The sequence below is a fragment of the Antechinus flavipes genome, chromosome 5 (assembly GCF_016432865.1).
Source record: "Antechinus flavipes isolate AdamAnt ecotype Samford, QLD, Australia chromosome 5, AdamAnt_v2, whole genome shotgun sequence".
NCBI classification, from domain to species: domain Eukaryota; kingdom Metazoa; phylum Chordata; class Mammalia; order Dasyuromorphia; family Dasyuridae; genus Antechinus; species Antechinus flavipes.
In genome coordinates, this window is record NC_067402.1 from 45,664,142 (window position 1) to 45,687,700 (window position 23,559).

At 33.9% G+C, this 23,559-nt stretch overlaps 1 protein-coding gene across 6 annotated transcripts in view; it reads right to left on the minus strand.

Moving 5' to 3' along the window:
- ANKIB1 (ankyrin repeat and IBR domain containing 1) overlaps positions 1–23,559 on the minus strand; it is a 154,259-nt gene that overhangs the window by 14,094 nt on the left and 116,606 nt on the right. For all 6 annotated transcript variants that reach the window (XM_052001111.1, XM_052001114.1, XM_052001110.1 and 3 more), the window contains 7 exons: positions 18,662–18,792; positions 16,042–16,176; positions 14,615–14,701; positions 14,459–14,525; positions 11,118–11,263; positions 3,474–3,652; positions 1,866–1,917 (listed from right to left, as the gene is read on the minus strand). In XM_052001111.1, coding sequence (XP_051857071.1) covers positions 1,866–1,917; positions 3,474–3,652; positions 11,118–11,263; positions 14,459–14,525; positions 14,615–14,701; positions 16,042–16,176; positions 18,662–18,792 — 797 coding nt within the window. The remainder of the gene's footprint in view (positions 1–1,865; positions 1,918–3,473; positions 3,653–11,117; positions 11,264–14,458; positions 14,526–14,614; positions 14,702–16,041; positions 16,177–18,661; positions 18,793–23,559) is intronic.

Consider the following 23,559-nt stretch of genomic DNA (forward strand, 5'->3'; position numbering starts at 1 on the left):
AAGTGACAAAGGCATTTTGAAAATAATATAAATCAAATAATTCTGGCAGCAATGCTAAAACTAGCATTTTTGAAAATATAGGTAAAAAATATATTTCAAAAATATGACTGTGGAGAGGTTAGTAATTCATTCTACATGGAAATAAAGTTTATGTCTGTCATCTTGAGAAAATGTCAAGTAAAATGTCCAAGTAAAAGGTTTCAGCACTCCTGATCTAACTAGCAATTCCCTAAGTTGATAACTCCAGATGTATAGGTAATATAGAATAGAGTATTTTGGAAAGATCATTCTTGCTTGCCTTGAAATATATAAGTTTTCCATATTTATACTGACCTTAAACTCATTGCTTTTTTTTTGAAAGCTGAAGAATTGTTTTTCATTCTGGGTAGAATTTTTTATCACAATGACACGGATGCTGTACTTGGTATTCTATCACAGAAAATACCACTGAAAAGTACAGGATTGGGGTAAAAATAAAGTTTTTCTAATGCATTTTGTAGGAAAAATACAATTATGATACTTTTTCTATTGACTTAAGAGAAATTCTTTCTTATAGTTCCATATACACAAATCATATTTTCTCTCTCTTTCAGACAGACAGACAGACACACACACACACACACACACACACACACACACACACACACACACACACACACAAACACAGAGACAGACTCTTTCTCTCTCTCTCTGGATATGCCACCACATTTTAAACGTCATTAGCTAAGGGGATTGCAAGTATCTTCAGAAGCTAAGCAGAGTCAAAGACCTGATTTAAATGAGCCACAGTCTTTCCTTGGAAAATGATCACTTCTATTATCTATTATTTGGGTACAATACAGAGATTAATATGTCTTTTTTGTCCGTTTCAAATTCCTTGAAAATTCACCTCTGTTCCAATTTTCTTTAATCCTCATGAAAACATATTTAGGGATTTTAAGAAGTTCTAAGGATTACTTATTTAAAAATATAAATTGTAGTTACCAAGGAATTAAATGAAAGGTCAAAGTTCATAGACATGCTTTTTAATTGATAAACTATGACATTAAGAATTAGCGAGTGGTTTTCTGCAAATAAGGACAAAATGAGAGCAGTACATAAGTGGGCAGAAAATTGCTCTATACAGATAAAATCATATTCCAAAATGACAGTGGCTATTCAAATCTCAGAAAAGCAAAACATTAAACAGTTAAGGTTTTCACTCTATCTGCTAATTGTTCAGGCTATTACTTAATATTTCAGAATTTAAAAAAAATACTACATTGATTCAATGTACTAAAATGGCCTTAATAATCAAGAATGGAAAAAAATGTAAAGATAGAGTGGAAGTCTTAAAAGAAGCTTATATTAAGACAAAGCATCACTTCACATATTGTTTTCATAGGAAATTATCTTCTCATACTTGATTTTAAAAATAACTGCTTTTTTTGTCCAGTGTTTAATTATAAGATCATAACATTAAGGATTCTAAATTAGTTTTCATTCCACTTTAATATAAAAGAATTATCTTCCAGATTATTAAAGTATTAGAACCCCACCTCTCCCCCAAAACAATCTTACTTATGATCCCCAAAGACTTAAGCTGAATCAATATTTTAAATTTAAAAGACATAACACTTTTATTTTTAGAGTTTTACTAAGCAGTGTCTAAAAAATAATTTAAAATGATAAAATTTCACTGTCTTAATGTAACTTGTTCCAAGAAAGGCTAAAGTTAATTCTACCTGCATATCATAAAAAAAAAGAAGGCATCACTCACAGTAGTTAAGATTGATATGATTTGGAATAGATATAAATGTAAATTGCATAAAATATGACTGCAAAAAGAAAAGGCAATTTTAAAAAAGATTTACAAAAACAATTACCTCAGGGGATGCAAATCCTAAATATTCCCAATCCCACGTTCCACCAGCAAAGCTACAAAGAAATTAAACATACCATTTGATTTATTAACAGAACTATACAATGGAAATCATTAGTCCCTTGCCCTTTTAACAAAAAGGAAAATCTGTGACATTCTTCTGCTTCAATCTTGTTTTATCAATAAAACTACTAAACTTGGAATTTAATAAACTAATTTCAAAATTTTGAATCTAACAATTCTACAAATAGCTCTTACATGCAAGGTACTAAACAGTAACTGCTGGGATTTAATATAAATGTATCTTGTAGAATAAAAAACATAATTTAAGATGTATACCAAACATAAGGAGGTGGCTGAATGGAAATAGCATTGGACATGGAATCAGGAAGACGAATTCAAATCCAGCCTTAGACTATCACTAACTGTGTGAAGTTTGATCTTTGTTTGCCTTAATCCACAGGAGAAGAAAATAGTAAACCACTCCAATATTTTGCTCTCCTCCCCCCACTCCCACCCCTGAACTAAACAAAAAAATAACTGGCTTCCTCCCCCAACCTAGGAACAGCATGGTCCATGACGTCATGAAGCTTTGGATATGACAAAATGATTTAACAACATCAAATGTAAGAAATGCCTATTATGTACTCAAATCAAAGAAGTATTTATGTTTTATTCATGTGAAGATACAGCATGCATAATCAAATATAAGTCCCATTAGGAATATGGAAAACAAAAATAAAATCATTACATCACAGAAAAAATGTTTTTTTCACTTTTTATTTTATGTCAAAGGACATAAATTTATTTGTAACTGCTATTTCTTGCATATATCAGGATTTCTTCCATCACAATCTCATTAATTTATACTCATTCAAAATATGCATTTCTCTTTCGCTTTCCCCCCCATCCACGTACATATTTTGTATATTAAGAAGACTGACTGAAAAGTGAGCAAAGATGACTAAAATTTTTTATTTTGTTGTTGTTCAGTAATTTTTGTCATGTCTTACTCTCTGTGACCCACATGGAGTTTTCTTGGCATAGATATTAGAGGGGTTTGCCATTTCTTTTTCTGGCTCATTTTACAGATGAGGAAACAGAGGCAAAGAGAGTTCAGTGACTTGTCCAAGGCCACGCAGCTAGGCAGTGACGCTGGATTTGAACAAATGGAGAATAGTGTTCCTGATGCCAGGCCCCGTACTTTACCTACTGTAACGCTTTTATATGCCAAGATAATTACTAAGAATCATAAATGTATATTAAATTTAATATCATCTGAAGGGATGTATTATTATACAGATCAAGTTAAAGATGCTACTTTTGAGCTAGTCTAATTTATTAATTTATATTAAGTATGAAATTACTGAGTCTTGTTAATTCTTGGGATGCTACACCATATAATACAGAATAATAAGAAAAGTGAGATTGTATACCCTTAGAAATCATTTAAGTTAATAGTTTCTTTCATTACTAATATACTAGTTATAAATTCCTCCTAGGAATAAAAATTTTACTTTTATAGAATTTAGGAAGATAAGAATGCAGGTTACAATGAATTTGCTTTAAGACTGTTGATATCAGTGAGCTCAGACACAAGCATGTTCTGTACCTGCGCCTTGGTGCTTCTGGTGAGTCTGCAGGAGCAACTCCTCTTGCTACAGACGCCAAGAACTCTCGCCTCTTCTGCTGCACGAGGCACGCTGCCCGAATGATTTTGTGTCGAGGCGTGCGAAGATAAGGCCTATTTACTTTTTGCGCAAGGTCTTCAGTGACCATTTCTAGGTCTGTCTATATTAGGGAGAAAAAGATATCCTATGCTAAGTATCAGATGTTCCATTACAAACCAGAAATCTGATTTCCCAATCTCATTTTAAGGCAAAAACTTCAAACTAAGTTTCCTTAACTGACTTCATGTGATATGGAACAAAGAAAGACTTCTATTTATAAAGTGTGTGATTTTTGTATTTTATGTAATTTTCCAGCTGTCTACAAACAAGAGCATCCTATCTGAAGCCATTTCATATTCAGGCAAACAGAGCTCCCTCAACAAAAAGTCATTCTCCATTCGTTTGCCTGTGGTTAGCTGTTTGATAGGGCACAACAAATCCAGCTTTTGTAATCAATCAACTGAGGACAGGAGATACAAGTGCTGGAGAGAGTACAAAGAAGAACAAAGATCACCCCACCATAGGTCAAAGTTAAGCTAAAAAAAGTTCAAGAAGACATTATGTCTTTTTTTTTTTTTTTTTTTTTTTTTAAATTTTTTATTTAATAATTACATTACATTGACACTCATTTCTGTTCCGATTTTTTTTTCCCCTCCCTCCCTCCACCCCCTCCCCTAGATGGCAAGCAGTCCTTTATATGTTGGATATGTTGCAGTATATCCTAGATACAATATATGTTTGCAGAACCGAACAGTTCTCTTGTTGCGTAGGGAGAATTGGATTCAGAAGGTATAAATAATCCGGGAAGAAAAACAAAAATGCAGATAGTTCACATTCGTTTCCCAGTGTTCTTTCTTTGGGTGTAGCTGCTTTTGTCCATCATTTATCAATTGAAACTCAGGTCTCTTTGTCAAAGAAATCCACTTCCATCAAAATATGTCCTCATACAATATCGTTGTCGAAGTGTATAATGATCTCCTGGTTCTGCTCATTTCACTTAGCATCAGTTCATGTAGGTCTCTCCAAGCCTCTCTGTATTCATCCTGCTGGTCATTTCTTACAGAACAATAATATTCCATAACATTCATATACCACAATTTACCCAGCCATTCTCCAATTGATGGGCATCCATTCATTTTCCAGTTTCTAGCCACTACAAACAGGGCTGCTACAAACATTTTGGCACATACAGGTCCCTTTCCCTTCTTTAGTATTTCTTTGGGATATAAGCCCAATAGAAACACTGCTGGATCAAAGGATATGCACATTTTGATAATTTTTTGGGCATAATTCCAGATTGCTCTCCAGAATGGTTGGATTCGTTCACAACTCCACCAACAATGCATTAGTGTCCCAGTTTTCCCGCATCCCCTCCAACATTCATCATTATTTTTTCCTGTCATCTTAGCCAATCTGACAGGTGTGTAGTGATATCTCAGAGTTGTCTTAATTTGCATTTCTCTGATCAATAATGATTTGGAACACTCTTTCATATGAGTGGTAATAGTTTCAATCTCATCCTCTGAAAATTGTCTGTTCATATCCTTTGACCATTTATCAATTGGAGAATGGCTTGATTTCTTATAAATTTGAGTCAGTTCTCTATATATTTTGGAAATGAGGCCTTTATCAGAACCTTTAACTGTGAAAATGTTTTCCCAGTTTGTTGCTTCCCTTCTAATCTTGTTTGCATTAGTTTTATTTGTACAAAGGCTTTTTAATTTGATGTAATCGAAATTTTCTATTCTGTGATCAGTAATGGTCTCTAGTTCATCTTTGGTCACAAATTTCTTTCTCCTCCACAAGTCTGAGAGATAAACTATTCTATGTTCCTCTAATTTATTTATAATCTCGTTCTTTATGCCTAGGTCATAGACCCATTTTGATCTTATCTTGGTATATGGTGTTAAGTGTGGGTCCATGCCTAATTTCTGCCATACTAATTTCCAATTATCCCAGCAGTTTTTATCAAATAATGAATTCTTTTCCCAGAAGTTAGGGGCTTTGGGTTTGTCAAACACTAGATTGCTATAATTGACTATTCTGTCTTGTGAGCCTAGCCTTTTCCACTGATCCACTAATCTATTTCTTAGCCAATACCAAATGGTTTTGGTGACTGCTGCTTTATAATATAATTTTAGATCAGGTACAGCTAGGCCACCTTCATTTGATTTTTTTTTCATTAGTTCCCTTGAGATTCTCGACTTTTTATTGTTCCATATGAATTTTGTTGTTATTTTTTCTAGATCAATAAAATATTTTCTTGGAAGTCTGATTGGTATAGCACTAAATAAATAGATTAGTTTAGGGAGTATTGTCATCTTTATTATGTTCGCTCGGCCAATCCAAGAGCACTTAATATTTTTCCAATTATTTAAGTCTGACTTTATTTGTGTGGAGACTTTTTTATAATTTTGCTCATATAATTCCTGACTTTCCTTTGGTAGATAGATTCCCAAATATTTTATGGTATCAACAGTTATTCTGAATGGAATTTCTCTTTGTATCTCTTGCTGTTGGGTTTTGTTGGTGATGTATAAAAATGCTGAGGATTTATGGGGATTTATTTTGTAGCCAGCTACTTTGCTAAAATTATGAATTATTTCCAATAGCTTTTTGGTAGAATCTCTGGGGTTCTCTAGGTATACCATCATATCATCTGCAAAGAGTGATAGTTTGGTTTCCTCATTGCCTACTCTAATTCCTTTTATATCTTTCTCGATTCTTATTGCCGAGGCTAGTGTTTCTAATACGATATTAAATAATAATGGTGATAGTGGGCAACCTTGCTTCACTCCAGATCTTACTGGGAAAGGTTCCAGTTTTTCCCCATTGCATATGATGCTTACTGATGGTTTTAAATATATGCTCCTGACTATTTTAAGGAAAAGTCCATTTATTCCTATGCTCTCAAGTGTTTTTATTAGGAATGGATGTTGGATTTTATCAAATGCTTTTTCTGCATCTATTGAGATGATCATGTGGTTTTTGTTTGTTTGGTTATTGATATAGTCAATTATGCTAATAGTTTTCCTAATATTGAACCAGCCCTGCATTCCTGGTATAAATCCTACTTGGTCATAGTGTATTATCCTGGTGACAATTTTCTGTAATCTTTTTGCTAATATTTTATTTAAGATTTTAGCATCAATATTCATTAGGGAGATTGGTCTATAATTTTCTTTCTCTGTTTTCAGCCTACCTGGTTTAGGTATCAGTACCATATCTGTGTCATAAAAGGAGTTTGGTAGGACTCCTTCAATCCCTATTTTTTCAAATAGTTTATATAACATTGGAGTTAATTGTTCTTTAAATGTTTGGTAGAATTCACATGTAAATCCATCTGGTCCTGGGGATTTTTTCTTAGGGAGTTGATTGATAGTTTGTTCTATTTCTTTTTCTGAGATGGGACTGTTTAGGATATTTACTTCTTCCTCTGTTAGTTTGGGCAAGCTGTATTTTTGGAGGTATTTTTCTATTTCATTTAAGTTGTCGAATTTATTGGCATAAAGTTGGGCAAAGTAACTCCTAATTATTGCTCTAATTTCCTCTTCGTTAGTGGTGAGTTCTCCCTTTTCATTTTTAAGACTAACAATTTGATTTTCCTCTTTCCTTTTTTTAATCAGATTTACTAAGGGTTTGTCTATTTTGTTGGTTTTTTCATAGAACCAACTCTTAGTTTTATTAATCAATTCAATAGTTTTTTTACTTTCAATTTTATTGATCTCACCTTTTACTTTTAGAATTTCAAGTTTAGTGTTTGACTGGGGGTTTTAATTTGTTCCTTTTCTAGCCTTTTTAATTGCAAACCCAATTCATTGACCTTCTCTTTCTCTATTTTATACAAATAGGCCTCTAGAGATATGAAATTTCCCCTTATTACCGCTTTGGCTGCATCCCATACATTTTGGTATGATGTCTCATTATTATCGTTTTCTTGGGTGAAGTTATTAATTATGTCTATGATTTGCTGTTTTACCCAATCATTCTTTAGTATGAGATTATTTAGTTTCCAATTATTTTTTGGTCTACTTCCCCCTGGTTTTTTGTTGAATGTAATTTTCATTGCATCGTGGTCTGAAAAGGATGCATTTACTATTTCTGCCTTACTGCATTTGAGTTTGAGGTTTTTATGCCCTAATATATGGTCAATTTTTGTATAGGTTCCATGAACTGCTGAAAAGAAAGTGTATTCCTTTCTGTCTCCATTACATTTTCTCCAGAGATCTATCATATCTAGCTTTTCTAGTATTCTGTTTACCTCTTTGACTTCTTTCTTATTTATTTTCTGGTTTGATTTATCTAATTCTGAGAGTGCAAGGTTAAGATCTCCCACTATTATAGTTTTACTGTCTATTTCTTCTTGCAGCTCTCTTAGTTTCTCTTTTAAGAATTTAGATGCTACCCCACTTGGTGCATATATGTTTAATATAGATAGTGCTTCATTATCCATGCTACCCTTTAGCAAGATGTAGTGTCCTTCCTTATCTCTTTTAATTAGGTCAATTTTTGCTTTAGCTTGATCTGAGATCAGGATGGCTACCCCTGCTTTTTTGACTTCACCTGAAGCATAGTAAATTTTGCTCCAACCTTTTACCTTTAACCTGCATGTATCTCCCCGCTTCAGGTGTGTTTCCTGTAAACAACATATTGTAGGATTCTGGCTTTTAATCCATTCTGCTAACCGCTTCCTCTTTATGGGGGAGTTTACCCCGTTCACATTTATGGTTAGAATGACCAATTCTGTATTACTTGCCATCTTGTTAACCCCGATTTATGCTTTCTTCCCTTCTTTCCCCTTTCCCCCCTTCCAAGTATTAAGCTTGTAAGCACCCCTTGCTTCTCACAGCCCTCCCTTTTTAGTGTCCCTCCCCCCGCCTTAGAGTTCCTCCCCCTATCTTACCCCTTTCCCTCCCAGTTCCCGTATTCCCTTCCGCTTAGCTTATTCCTTCCCTTTCCACTTTTCCCTTCTCACTTTTCAATGAGATGGGAGAAGTTTCACCATAGATTGAATATGTCTTAAGATTTTTCACTTAAAGCCAATTCTGAAGGCAGTAAGATACCCACTATATTCATCCCCCTCCATTCTTTCTCTCAGATATAATAGGTTTCCTATGCCTCTTCATGTGATGTACTACCCCCACTTTACCCTTTTTCTGGTACAGTGTCCTTTCCACATCAATTTCTAGAACAAGGTATACATGTATTCTTTATACATCTATATAGTCAAAATATAGTTCCCAAGATTAATCTTTACCTTTTTAGATTTCTCTTGAGTTCTATATTTGTAGATCAAACTTTTTGTTAAGTTCTGGTTTTTTCATCAGAAATAGATGAAATTCGCTTACTTCGTTGAATGTCCATCTTCTTCCCTGGAAAAAGATGCTCATTCTCGCTGGGTAAGTTATTTTTGGTTGCATACCAAGTTCCTTAGCCTTTCGGAATATCATATTCCAGGCCCTTCGATCTTTTAATGTGGATGCTGCCAGATCCTGGGTGATCCTTATCGTGGCTCCTTGATACTTGAATTGGGTTTTTCTAGCCGCTTGCAATATTTTTTCTTTCATCTGAGGGTTCTGGCATTTGGCCACTATATTCCTTGGTGTTTTGATTTTAGGATCCCTTTCAGTGGGTGATCGATGAATCCTTTCAATGTTTATTTTTTCCTCTGTTCCTATGACTTCTGGGCAGTTCTCTTTGATAATTTCCTGGAAGACAATGTCCAGGCTCTTTTTTTCATCATGTTTTTCTGGGAGTCCAATGATTCTCAGATTGTCTCTCCTGGATCTGTTTTCCAGGTCTGTTGTCTTCCCCAGAAGGTATTTCACATTTTTCTCCATTGTTTGATTTTTTTGGATTTGCTTGACTGATTCTTCTTGTCTCCTCGAGTCATTCAATTCCACTTGTTCAATTCTGATTTTCAGTGAAGTATTCTCTTCACTCGCTTTTTTAAAATCTTTCTCTAATTGTGCCATTGAGTTCTTTTGTTCTGTGGAATTTTTTTCCATTTCGCCAATTTTGTTTTTTAGAGAGCTGTTTTCTGTTTCCAGTTCACTAATCCTATTTTTCAAGGATTTTACTTCTTTATCCACTCTCTCTTTAACTGACTTCTCCAGGCTCTTTTCCCACTTTTCTTCTAGCTCCCTTGTGAGAGCCTTTTTAATCACTTCTATGAGGTTCATCTGTGCTGAGGAACAGATGATTTCCTCCTTTGGGGAATCACCTGGGGACTGCCTGTTTTTAGTCTCCTCAGGATTTAGAGTCTGCTCTCTATCTGTATAGAAGCTGTCAAGGGTTAAAGTCCTCTTCAGCTTCTTGCTCATTCTGTCTATTAATCAGAGACAAACTACCAAAGAAAAACAGAAAAAACTGGAGTCTTTCTTTGGGGGGGGGGGGCTGGGTGTGTTATCGAGCTTCCTCTCCAGACTGCGGGGGGCAGCAGTGAGGCACTAGCAGGACTGTGCTGCGCCTGCGCTCTGAGATCCCAAAGCGTGCTGAGTCACTGAGGGGGGGGAAGGGGGGGGCGGCCAGGTCCTGAGAGACTCCAGCTGTTTGCGGTTGTGTTCTTCAGCCCCGGTGTTTTTAGCTTCTCTGCTGGGCTGTTGACTTGCTGCAGGTTCCAAACCTGTAGCGAAGCTCTCCCCGCAGAGACGGCTACGATCACTCCCCACCCCCTCTCAGCTCTGCTCCCGTGCTCTCACTGCCGCTGCCCTCAGCCTGCGCCCGATCTAAAACCGTCCCAGCCCTCCAGTAAAGACAGACCTTTCTTGGCGGATCTCAAGGATGGCTTCTCTTGGTAACTATTTGTGGGTTTTTTTCAGTCAAGCATTGATTCAGAGGCTTGTAATGAAGTGGATAGTGAGAGAAAGCGCGGAGCTTATGCAACTGTGAGCCTCCTCTCCGCCATCTTAACCGGAAGTCCAAGACATTATGTCTTGAATTGGATCCTGAAACTTGAAACAGGCTAGAAGGGACTGCAGAAAGGGGACTTCTGTGACTGACATGTCTGAGGATACAGTCATAGAGAAGAGACATATATAGAGAGAGGGACACCAATCTGGGTTAAAGCATGTGGCTAAGGTGAGGACTCATGGGTGATGGATATGAGTAATAGAATACAGATTTTTGCTTTTAAATTAGGATTACTTTGGGAGGTTTTTTTCGTTTGTTTCAAACTGTACTCTACAAAGAAATTGCCACTTCTTGGCTCTGAGATTTCATTTAAATTATCTCCTTAAATATGAGGTTGTTTATAGCATTATTGAGCTAGCCTAGACCCCCATCTATCTATATACTTTACAAAAACTCTGAAAGAAAACTTTACAATCCACAGTTCTTGCAGAGTCTCACAAAAAAGCCAATTTTTCTATGTTTGAACAAACAAAATTTACATTTTTACTGGTAAACGTCTCTATATTTAATAATTAAAATAATAAAAAAACCAATCCAAGCACAAAAACAATCTAGAGACGGTCAAGTATAAACCAAGCCTCATTTTGTATCACAAGGAAAAGTAAAGATTTTCTATGACATTACATATCTAAGAATATAGCTATATAAATTTAATAATAAAAGTTTCATTTTACCTGCATGAGTTCAAATATTTCTTTCTTTGTGCTTTTAGGTTCCAAAAAAAATCCATAAGGATAAGAACACTTAAGAATGCGTCGAGTTTTTAGGAGCTCTTGAACGGCATCTTCAATAAAAGTTGTATCTGGACAGCCTCCTTCAGCTACAAGGTAATCCGGGCACTGTGAAAACACTTTTTCTCTGCAGCTATACTATTACAATAAGCAAATGTGATTTCTTTAAAAAAAAAAAATACACAAGGAATGTTGTCCAAGGAATTTTAATTTTGATGTGGACTCATTAGAGAAATTATTCAGAGTTTTTTTTTTTTTTTAAACAAGGTAGGTCTTTTACTTAGATGCATGAATTCAAAAACTAAGCTGTAATTATCCAGAGACACTTTTAGCTTCTACAAATCAATCTTGCATTTTTTTAGTGACTTCTTGGTTCTAAGAATCTCAAGTTATCTCTGTCATTAAACAATCTCTCAAATGATTCTTGAGGAACTTCATTATTTATAAATTACAATTAACTTTTCAGTTCCTGAAAAATTTAACTATTGCTTTAGACTACTATTAATAGGAAAAACAATTCTCTTAAATTAGCTACTGGACAGATAATGCTAGAGAATAAAGAAAACTGCAAAAAGAGGGTAGATAAAATATCTTCAGTATCTGAGACCTTTGCCTTCCAGGCTCTCTAAACAAGGGAATCACATAGATTTATTTGGCTTTCCATCTTTGCACTAAGAACTTCTGGATCTGATTAGTTCTTACTTATTCAATCTCAGTTTCTAGGTGTGGACTAGAAAAGGTCAGAAAGCTACATTCAGGACACTAAATATTCCATTAAATAATTAGTGGAAATAAAAAAAGAAATTACATTTCAAAATCATGGGCAGAAAGATGCTTATATCATGCAATAAAACACAACACCTGAACAAATAAATTTAAATATAAATTTCTGTTATTTTAGAAAGCATCATTTCAGATTTTTCTTCTTTTTAGAGGAGGGGAAGGAAAGAAAAGAGATTCCATAATAAAGGATGTTTAAAAAATTTTAATGCTGTTTTAATAGGAGGGGTTCAGACTAGGGTGAAATATAATTCATCACACTTTAATAGCTTAATACTGTACTGAGACTTCTGGGACATCTAGCATTTCACTCTGAGAATAACAGATGACATTTCTGTAGCACTTTACTTCTATTACACCTCATTTGATCCTCACAACAACTACTCTGTAAAAGTACAAATAATGTTCCCAATTTAAAGCTGAGGAAATGGGGGAATTATATTTAATATCATCACTCATTTTCATACTGGCTATGTTTTGCAAATATAAACCATAAAGGACATTGACCGTCTATTTTTAAGAATCCCAATGAATTCATTTAACAGTTATTTATTAAACCTTATTATGTGCAAAGCACTTTATAGTTTATTAATTATGAGAATCCTTTTGCTTCATTCAGTTCAAGTTCTAGTTCTCCCAGTAGTCACATGCTTTCTTTTCTGTTAAATGGCTGTGTATTTATTGATATGCATATGTACATTCTGAGGACAGGGATAGCAGCTGATGCCAGGTTAAAATGCAAACATTTTTGGACCACCTTATTTTTGCCTCATTGTGGAGAGTAGTCTAAGTGGATGGAATGTTTAAAAAAAAAAAAAATCTGTATTAAGTGCTTCCCACAGGAAGGTGAAACAATCCTTACTTTCTAAGAACTCATATTTTAACTGGAGGCAACATTGTACAAGAGAGAATTCAACTCAGGACACATGAAGGTCCCATGACTTTTGGGACAGTGTTGAGGTGGGAATTAAGCACTTACAAGAGCTGATTCAGAACCAAGTAAGTAGAACCAGAAGAATCCTGTACAAAGTAACAGCACTACTGTATGATGATTCCGTGGGTGACTTAGCTCTTCTTAGTAACATTCAAGACAATTCCAAAGGACTCATGATAAAAAATGTTATCCACCTCCAGAAAAATAACTAATAAGGGTCTTTGCACTTTTTTTTTTGCTTTAGTTCATATTTTCTTCTAAAAAAATGACTTAGTATGGAAACTTTTATATGATTGTATATGTGTAAATTATATCATATTACTGTCTCAAGAAGAGGAGAGAATTTTGAACTCAAAATTAAAAAAAAAAGTTTAAAAAGAATTTTTTTACATGTAATTGGAGGAAAAAGCCCAAAATTTTATTTAAAAAAAAATAAAGTGCCAAGAAGATCTGATGTATGGGGTAGAGCCACAGGGAGAAGGATCTTGGGTCAGTTTGGGCATTTTCTGAGTAGGAGATATGTTTTGACTGAGGCTTTCAACAGAAGAAGGGGAATTAGTGCTGGTGGAGAAGGTTTGACTCTGCTCCTCCATGTAGTATGTGTGTACATATCTAAATCACAGGTAAGAGGAGGGGTTAGCAAATTAGCAATTAACCCTGGTGATGACATTTCTGTCTCAAACCCAACATGCCATTTTAAACAACAGCTGCTCATTTGGTAAAACATATGCTATTAATTTGTGCAATAAAGATTTACCAAGAATTCACTATATATAAGAGGTTATGCTCAGCACTGTGGAAGATAGAGAGATGATTGAATTGTTTTCTCTATCCTTAATCTAAGAATGTGAAAAAGCATACACAAAACCAATTGAAATATAAGGTGAGATGTAAACTAACTTATGTAATCTGAGACAAATTTTTTTCACATCACTCGCCTTCTATTTATCAATCAAGTGAAAAGTTTTGGTTAGATGATCTCTAAGGGCTCTGGACTGGCAGCATTGGAAGTAGGACACAATGGATTCTAATCCTGCCTTTGAGACTGATTAGCTGTGTACCTACAATCAAGTGGCTCTACCTCAATTGGGAATATGTTTCCTCATCTGATAAGTAGGTGATAATGACAATGATTCTGATATATAACATGTCTCAAAGAGGCAGTTTAGAGTGTGATCAGAAAATGCCTAGTGTTGTGGAAAAGGAATTTAATATATAATTGCTACAAAATGTCAAGGGTCTCAAAGAATTTACGTACTTTCTAAAGTTAGTTTAAAGTAGCTATGGGATAATATTTGGCTCCTTAATGCTTAACAAATTCTAAATGGCAACAAATGATGAAGATGTAGTTTTAAACTTATTATAGCTATTTTATTTAGAATTGGATTTTGGAGGTTTCAAATATAAATTTAGGTTTAAAATAATCAGCTGTGTGAAGACATTTGCTTTCTTAAAAGAAATTTAATCTCACAAGACTTATTTATATCCATTTTTGTTAACATCTACCCATCACTACTTCTACTGTTACTACTACTTCTACTACTCCCCTTTTCCCCCTCCCCTTACTTACTTCCACTGAGAGCTCTACTCAACTGTTCCATCTTTTCTTTGGCTGTTTTTCGAAGGCGTTGTTCTAACTAAAGAGAAAGGAAAAAACTGTTAGCATATCCAATTTCTGAATCGGTTATAGAGAAGCTTAATTAATCTGAAGCAGTTTGTGAAATACCTGATAGCTGAGCTCATGATTTTTAAATCTCGTATAGTAATGCATAAATCTGTCAAGTTCTTGAAACCTTCTGTGTTTCTTCTCAGCCTAGAAACAAAGTTCATAAATAACTTACATAAGACCCAAGAGCTTATTAACATTGTATATTATTACAGTCATAATTTCTATGCTTTAAACAAAAATCAACTGTGGTGTCATGGATAATGTGCTGGGGTAGAAGTCAGACTCACTGTCCTGAGTTCAAATCTGACCTCAGACACTTACTAGCTGTGTAATCCTGGACAAGTCACTTAACCTGGTTTATCTCAATTTCATCTGTAAAATGAGCCAGAGAGGGAAATAGGAAACTCCAGTATCTTTAGCAAGAAAACTTCAAATGGGATTACAAAGAGCTGGACACAAATGAAAACAACTTAACAAAAATGAAAAACAATCTTTAGAATATTAAGAAATGTACCTCTCTTTAAAGCCATGACTTTTTATTTATTTTTTTTTAAACTGAAATTAAAGGAAAAACTCACACTGGTGTAGATATTAAGCCCTCCTTCCTGCCTCCAATCGGACTTCCACAAAACCTGAGTGTAGCTTGTCAATAGCTGACAGTATGCTAACAGAATAGAGATGATGGAGAATGAAAGTGACAAACATGAAGAGAGCAGTGATAAAAATGAAAAGCTATTATCTAAACTGAAGAAATGTTTTGATTTTTTTCAAAAACAGTTCATGGTTATTTCTTAATAAGAGTTAAGTCTTCTTATGGTGACCCATTGTGGCAAGGGAGTGGAGTGGCAGCAGCTCTGCCAAGTCTTAAACCAAACTGGAAAGGCTTGGCACATGAGCCTGGGAGTGGGGGAGGGTCTTTTGAGGACAGCTTAGCTATGTTAAGGAATGCTTCCTACCAGAGTTGGCCCCCATCTACTACATTTTTAGCCACAATACTTCAAATATTCTACTAAAGGAAGAGAAGAAAATCAGCCTGTTGACTCTGGGTCAGGCCCTGTGCTAAGAACTTTTATAAATGGAGGTTGGTGCTACTTTGATCCTCACTGTCTCTAACTCATGCAGACTACTGCCTTGCTCAAGAAAGTGATAGAGAGAGGAAACATGGGTATGAAAACACATCGCTCTGAAATTCTGAAGAACTTTTTAGTATATTCATATAGATATAAATAGACATACATAGCTAAATGTCTATGGACATTTACCAATCTACTTACCTAATCTATCCATCCCTTAAAAAAATATCACTTTAGGGAGGGCATTACATTGAGGATAGGCGTCCACTGATACCAATCCAGTCTTCAGTTTAATGCTTCAATCACATGGGAGCAATGAGAGCCAAAAATTTACAAAAATATTTAGCTATTTTGGTACCTTCAAGGTACCAATATAAATTAGACAGGCATTTTAGTTTAATTTCTTCTCACCTCCACTGTCATTTCCTTGGACTGCTCCTCCACATGCTGAATGACTTCATACCGAGTGCATCTGTAATAGCCTCCAGTCGAAGAGCTATGTTTCTTCCATTCTTCCAGGCAAATCCAGCAGAAATCATATTTGCACTTCAGGGAAAAACACAGACACATACACACATACCTTTTCATATCAACAACATGCAGATTAATTTGGGTCTGTAGTCTAAATTAGAAGAGAGTAGGAAATAGGGAAAGAAGGCAATAAAGAAAAAAAGGGTTTGGCTATGCAGGAAAAAAATGACATCCATGTGGAAAACACACAAGGATAGGAATAAAAGTTTCATTTAACCAATGTAATTTAAGGCAGGAAGGAAAGCAGAGATAGACTACTTTCCTAAGGTGCATGTTTATTTTCTATGCATAAGCAGATCAAAATCTATGCTGCTCCTCTACTACTCTTGCCACCTAAAATCTCTCTTATGATTTAAGTTTTCAGAAAGTAGGGACTGATGCACAACAATTTCATTCACTTTCTAGAAATGCAAGACAGACAAAAAAAAAAAAAAAAAACAGGGCTTAATATTTGCAGAGAACTCTCCTTCCCCTTGGATTCTCATTGGATGTTATTTTCCAACCCACCATTACTGATTTTCAATTAGTCATACCAGAATACAAATCCTAAGGTAATTACATTGTATAAAAATATGTACATAAAACATCATCCATACTGCATGAATGAACACTTGTGGCAAAGATACATTATTTGTGAATGTTTCAGTCTGACATATTTAAATTTCTTGAAGAGAATGCCTCATTGTGAATTAGAAGTGGAACTGATTCTTAAAGGCCTTGCTCTGGCATATTCTGTTAATGTGCAAAGTTTTCAAAATATGGTTATTGTGATAAAATGTCTGTGGTTTGAAGAAATTTGGAGAAAGTCACCATCATGTTTAAATTCAATTTAAGTTTTAAACCAATGAAATTAATTGTAATTAGATAATAATTACTTCAGAAAAATGACCAAAAAATACAGAAGTGAGGAGAATCAGAATAATTTATACTAAAACAACAATATGAAAATAATTTTGAAAGACAATTGATGATGAAGAATGTTACTACCTATTCCTGAGAGAGATGTGATAGACTTAATACCCTATCACATGAGAAATGAATTTTTAAATTTGGCATAAATAGGGAGTTGGTTTTGACCATGTATATTTGGTTTTTTTGGTGTCTCTATAAAGAGTTTTTCTATTTAGATCTGAATTCCAAGTTTATAGATCCATATCACTCTCATGTTGGTTTATGAACTTTGTAGGAATACAGACATTTAAAGTTTCATGTATTGGTCATACTTATTGTCATTAACTTCAATACTGCTACTAATAATATGAAATTGATGAGTGCTTCAATGCTAAAAAATATGAGGTAACACTTTTAAAAATCTTTTGCTGAGGTTTCTTAAATATTAGGTGTTTTAGTGTCAGAGAAAATTATAATTAGAGTATAAGCAGTCTCAAAATTATGTTTAACATTGGCTCGATTCAATTATATTTATATTTATTTGAAATATAATTTTAAATTTCTAAGCAATTAAATCTAGGATTCATTTAGTACTCTAATTCCAAAAATTTATTCAGTTACGTCATCTTTTCATAAAACAAGACATGGAGCCAATGATCAGTGCATTAGTAGATTGTATTTATGTTCTCAACATAAGTAATAGTTTAAAGCCATGAGTATGTAAAAATGTTACAAGTTTTCTTTTCTCGCTTTTTTTTTTTAAATAAATGCTTTATTCTATTATTTTAATCAACCAACTGATAGCTAATTATGAAGGGCCCACTAAGTGCTTCATCAGGATAAAGTGATACCAATGAGGGCACTCCCTCTCTTATAAAGCAGATTCATGTTTTTTTAGTCACAGAAACTTCCTGGTACACAGAGAAAAGAAGTGATTTTTTTTTAAAGGTCACCTAACAAGTCCATATTAAAGGAAGCACCAAAATCTAAATGTTCTTATTCAGAGGAAGGGTGGTCCTTGGTCACTACTTCCTGCAGATTCTTACTGTGTTGGTTAATATTGATAAATAATACTTGTACTTACTTTTTCTTTTCTCATACTAACAGATGAGCTTGTTTTAAAAAAAAAAAAGATTTTTTTAAATGTGCTAATGTACTTTAAAAGAAATCACTTTGAGAATAAAAGTGTCCAACTTGGTAAAATCTTTTTATTTTATAATCCTGATTTTTAATCTAATTATAGATTTTTATTTACTGATATTTAGGGCTTTTTTTTTTGGGGGGGGGGGGGCGGGGAGGGGAGGAGATAAGTATCTCCAGAAGAAAAAAGTTAACTTGTAGATGAAAAAATGGTTTAAAACTAATTCAGGGACAAAAAATATTAGTCATCAATTCTTGATATTTCTCAAACTCCAACTCTAATCCTAAATGTAATTAGAATTAACACTAATTTTTATCACAGTCACAAACAAATAAGGTAAAAACTCAATCTCTTACAACTAATCTGAAATATATGATTTACCTGCATAAATATGCATTCTTAAGGATTATAATCAAATTAAATTAAAATTCCATCTAAAAAGTATTTAAAAATCTCTCAGGCTCTTACCTTAGCACACTGCATGTGATTGCAACCCTCATTCTTCTGTATAGGAGATTTACAGTTGGCACAAGGCTTGGAGTTCGTTAACAACCAAAGACAATTGGCAGCATCCTCATAAGCTTCACTAACTCCCACGACTTTGAAATGCCAAATCATAGAAAGAATAAAGGTATAAAATATCATAAAAATACTTTATGTGGATTATTTTCATCCCTTAAAAGGACATTTATTTCCTTGCCAAGACAAAAGCAAATGTTTTATACTTTATTTAAAACAGAATAAAAGCAGGGCTAAAAGAAATGACACCTCAAAGACACAATTATGAAACCTAAATTGAAATTAATTCTTGAATATTTGTCAGAATTAACTTCTTTCAGCATAGCAAAATTCTTTAATGTGAATAATTGATTAAATGGTTAAATTATCTGAGTCTGGTTGAGTTTCTTGGACAAAAGTAATTTCTTCTCTGAAATAAGGTAAACCATGAATCAGCTTCACAGGAAGCTATTATTGTCACAAATTTACATATACTGTGAAATGCATGACAAATTTTTTTGAATTTCAGCATCTTTACTTATCTACATACTTGTGAACTGAATCAACATTTCACACTTTTTGTGTCAGCCAATGTTTCATTTATATTAAATTTTTAATAACTGAATCAGTCTGCATTTGCTTGCATGAGTCTGATCAATTTTTTTTTTTCTCAAACAATACCACACCAACCAATGGTTTGGTTTAAGTAATGCTTTGGGGGGGGGGGGGGGGGGGGGGGGAGGGAAGGGAGGAATGACCTTTTCTAAAATACAAGGGAAAAAATTTCTCCTCTTAAGATACTTTCCAATTTTATAGCCTCTGAGGAGGTAATTATATATTATTTTTTCCTTTTGTGGTGAGGAAATAAGATTCAGAGCAGCTCAATGTCATGCCCTTGATTGACACTTCAGGATCTCTATGATATGGGTAATCCCACACCCACTGGTGTATGTGCAAGTCTGTCAGGTCTCCTCACCCTATAGGGCTTTCGTCCACATCCCTAAATATATGTTTTCTTTAAAGGCTCTACCCATAATCCTGTGGCCCTTTTTTTATGTCTTTCAACATTTAATGGATCCCAATGCAGCACACAGCTTGACCATACTTAAGTCTTCCCTCTTAATAGAAGATGAGTAAGTTGTCCTTTTGAGGCATCAGATTCTATCTTGTATACTATTACTTCAGTAAAATTGTTCAATGGTGATGTATTAAAGCCTAGTTATACATCCTAAGTTTCTCTCTATTACCTTAAATTTGGCTTGCAAGTTTAATTTGTCGGATTCTTGTATCTTGTACTTTACAGCTACTTATTATCATTGCAAGAATATTATCAAGTGGGTCTTTGTTTTAAAGAAAAGTTTCAAGCCAATGAAAACACTATACAATTTTCCAAATGCAATACAGCTTCCTGGTTTACTATTCAATTCTGGGTTTGGGTTATTATACCATTCAAAGTGTCTCTCCAAATTATGTCCTGCAGATGAATCGCTTCTCTGGGACATTCACCTAAGCCCACACAATTATCTGGAAAACAGGGATTTTTCATATATTTAATTTTTCATGTGTGGGTAATATGGTAGAAATTCTTTTGATTATGGATGTCAATGTCAGCAAGCTCTGCAATGTTTTGAGATTTGATGCAATCAGCATGTCATTATTTGCAAATAGGAGCAATTGAAGGACCTTACCACACAATATCCTCTATGTGGACTTCATTCTCTACCAAGTCTAAGAAAAAGCAAACACTTTTGGCAAGCCTATGTTATCCTGTTGCATTTCTTAGTTTTTCTTAAAAATCAGAAGGTCAAATGTAGTTATTTCCTTTTAGATATTTAAAGGAATTTTGATCAATGCAACGTACATAGAAGAAACCTTTGTGGAAGAGCTTTTAACATAGCATTATACTGTACTGAATAAAGTTTTAAACACACAGAATTTACATTTATGAATATCTTAATAAATTTCTAGTCTGTCAAAATCTTTCAAAAAATTCCAATTCTGTCAGATTTTCCAGATTTGGCCACCCATAAATCTGAAGAACTCATTAAATATAATATTATCTAAATTTGATTGAATTGAATTGATTGAACAAAATTAGGCCAACAACAATTCACTAATTATCAAAAGAGAAACTGTTCAAAAAATTTCCAAATCTGTTCAACTGTACCATCATTAAGCTCAGAAATTTCCACTGTCCACAATGATATTGTGAAATATTTTATCAAATTCTCTGATGGAATCTAGGAATGACATTTGTATAACATGGTCAGTGATGAGCTCCTTCCCCTCCTCTCCACTTAATACAATTACCTTTTCAACATTTACTTTTACAAGATTTTGATCTCTATTTATTCCTCCTTTCTTCTCTGCAAGAAGTCAAGCAATTTTATATGTTATATATATACAATCATATTAAACATAGTTACATAGTAGTTACATTGTAAAAGAAACAGAACAAAAGGGAAAAATCACAAAAAAAAGAAAAAAAAACACACAAAAAAAGTGAAAATAATATGCCATCTGCACTCAGATTACATAACTCTTTCTCTGAAGATTGAATAGCATTTTCCATCCTGAGTCTTTTGGAGACACTTACATGAAATGATGCTAAGTGAAATGAGCATAAGTAGAACAACATTATACATGACAAGAAGACATAATGATCAATTCTGATGGGTGTAGCTCATTTCAACAATAAGACGATTCAGGTCATTTCCAATGATCTTGTGATGATGAGTCTAAGTGAAATGGATGACCACCTCCAAAAATATAGGCTTCCCAGATTAACAGTGGAGGAAGTAAATTGCTTAAATAGTCCCATTTCAGAAAAAGAAAGAGAACAAGCTATTAATCAACTCCCTAAGAAAAAATCCCCAGAACCAGATGGATTTACATGTGAATTCTACCAAACATTTAAAGAACAATTAGTCCCAATGCTATATAAACTATTTGAAAAAATAGGGAATGAAGGAGTCCTACCAAATTTCTTTTATGACAGATATGGTACTGATACCTAAACCAGGTAGGTTGAAAACAGAGAAAGAAAATTATAGACCAATCTCCCTAATGAATATTGATGCTAAAATCTTAATTAAGCTATTAGCAAAAAGACTACAGAAAATCAACCCCAGGATAATACACCATGATCAAGTAGGATTTATACTAGGAATGCAGGGCTGGTTCAATATTAGGAAAACTATCAGTATAATTGGCCATATTAATAACCAAATTAACAAAAACCATATGATCATCTCAATAGATATAGAAAAAGCATTTGAAAATGACAAAGAAATAGCATTTGCAAGATCTTTATAGTAATCCAGTTTTTCTTTCAGATCTGGTGTTCTGAAATGACTGAAGAAAGCTGGATATTCTCTTCCCATCATGTCATGTACCTCAGGGTAAGATCTCTTATCATATTTTATCCTAGATTTCCCCAACTGAAGATCACTTTCCTTTGCAGGATAACAAAACAAGATAAGAAATAGGTGGTTGTGATCTTTAGTGTTTTTGATGTTATTTTTATAAGATGACAATACTCTCTGGAATTCATTTTATTTGCCATTTATTTTATCTTTTGAATATGCCTTTTAAAATTGTGTTATTCAAGATTTCTCTGTTTGGCCATGGCTATTTTGAGTTTCCTTTTACTTTCTTAATAGACTCATTTGTGCTTGTGTCCTTAAGAGTTTTGTTTTTCAAGGCATCCTAAGAATCTTGAGCTAATCACACACAGAACGGTAGACACAGAATGACACTTGGGCTTCCCATTATTAGAATATTGATCAGACTGTGCTTGGCCTTTCTCAAGTCTCCATGAACTCTGAAAAGGCCTCTTCTATCAGAGTTTTCAACCTGTTCCTGGGTGGTCCTATCATCTTCTTGTATGGTATGATAGATTCTTTTTTCTAGGAGCTTAATAATCTATTATAGAATTTTGCTAGGATTGAATAATAAACTCTTTGTTCTAGAATTTACCCTTTTATCCTTTAAAAAAAATTGACATCCTTGTTTGTTTCTAACCCTGTGGCATTTTTACTATTCCCTATAATTCCTCACAGATCATTGATAACAGTCTATCTCTTCATGTATAAAAGTTTAAATTTTAAAATTTTGTTTTAGTTTAGTAACTTGAATTTATTTAAAGTCACAAAGTTTTCTTTTAATATGCTGGGCTTTCCTGTTAGATAACTTATCCTACTTTTCTCCCCAAAAATGATTCTCCTCAATAGTGAAGAAAGAAGCAAAATAATGAATAGTTCTTATTTTTCAATACCATCTACCAACATTGCATCTTTTAGAGTCTATCTTCTCTCTGCATGGCATATATGATAAAAAGGCTTTTGTGTTAACCTTTACTAGTTTCCCAAATTTTTAGACCATTTAGATTTCTTAAAAATATTCTTAGATATCTATGTCACTTGTTAATTGGTTTCAATAAAAACACAACTTTAGATGAATTGTTACAGTTATAATTAATTTTATATATAAATAACAATTTAATAAATGAAACATTCCTGAATGGCTAAAATTCAGATGAAAATAGCTTAGAATTTATCTTTCCATAGATGGTAAAAATGAAAAATAAAGTCAAGAAGGAATGTTAATCAGCTTAAAATATAAAGATCTGAGATACAAACTCCTCAACATCTCTTGAGGTCTGTGCAGAGCTAAAATATATGGGGAAAAAAAAAATCCAGCAACCAGACTAGAAATGAAAAGGGAAAAAGGTTAATTCTTCGCCCCTGCCCCTCTCCCCCCAGTATCTCCTGTCTAAATGAAAATCTATAGAGAGATAATTATGAGTTTTTGGTTTTGTTCCCTAAAAACAAAATAACCCCTCCAAAAGCAAAAATTACATTACGCAA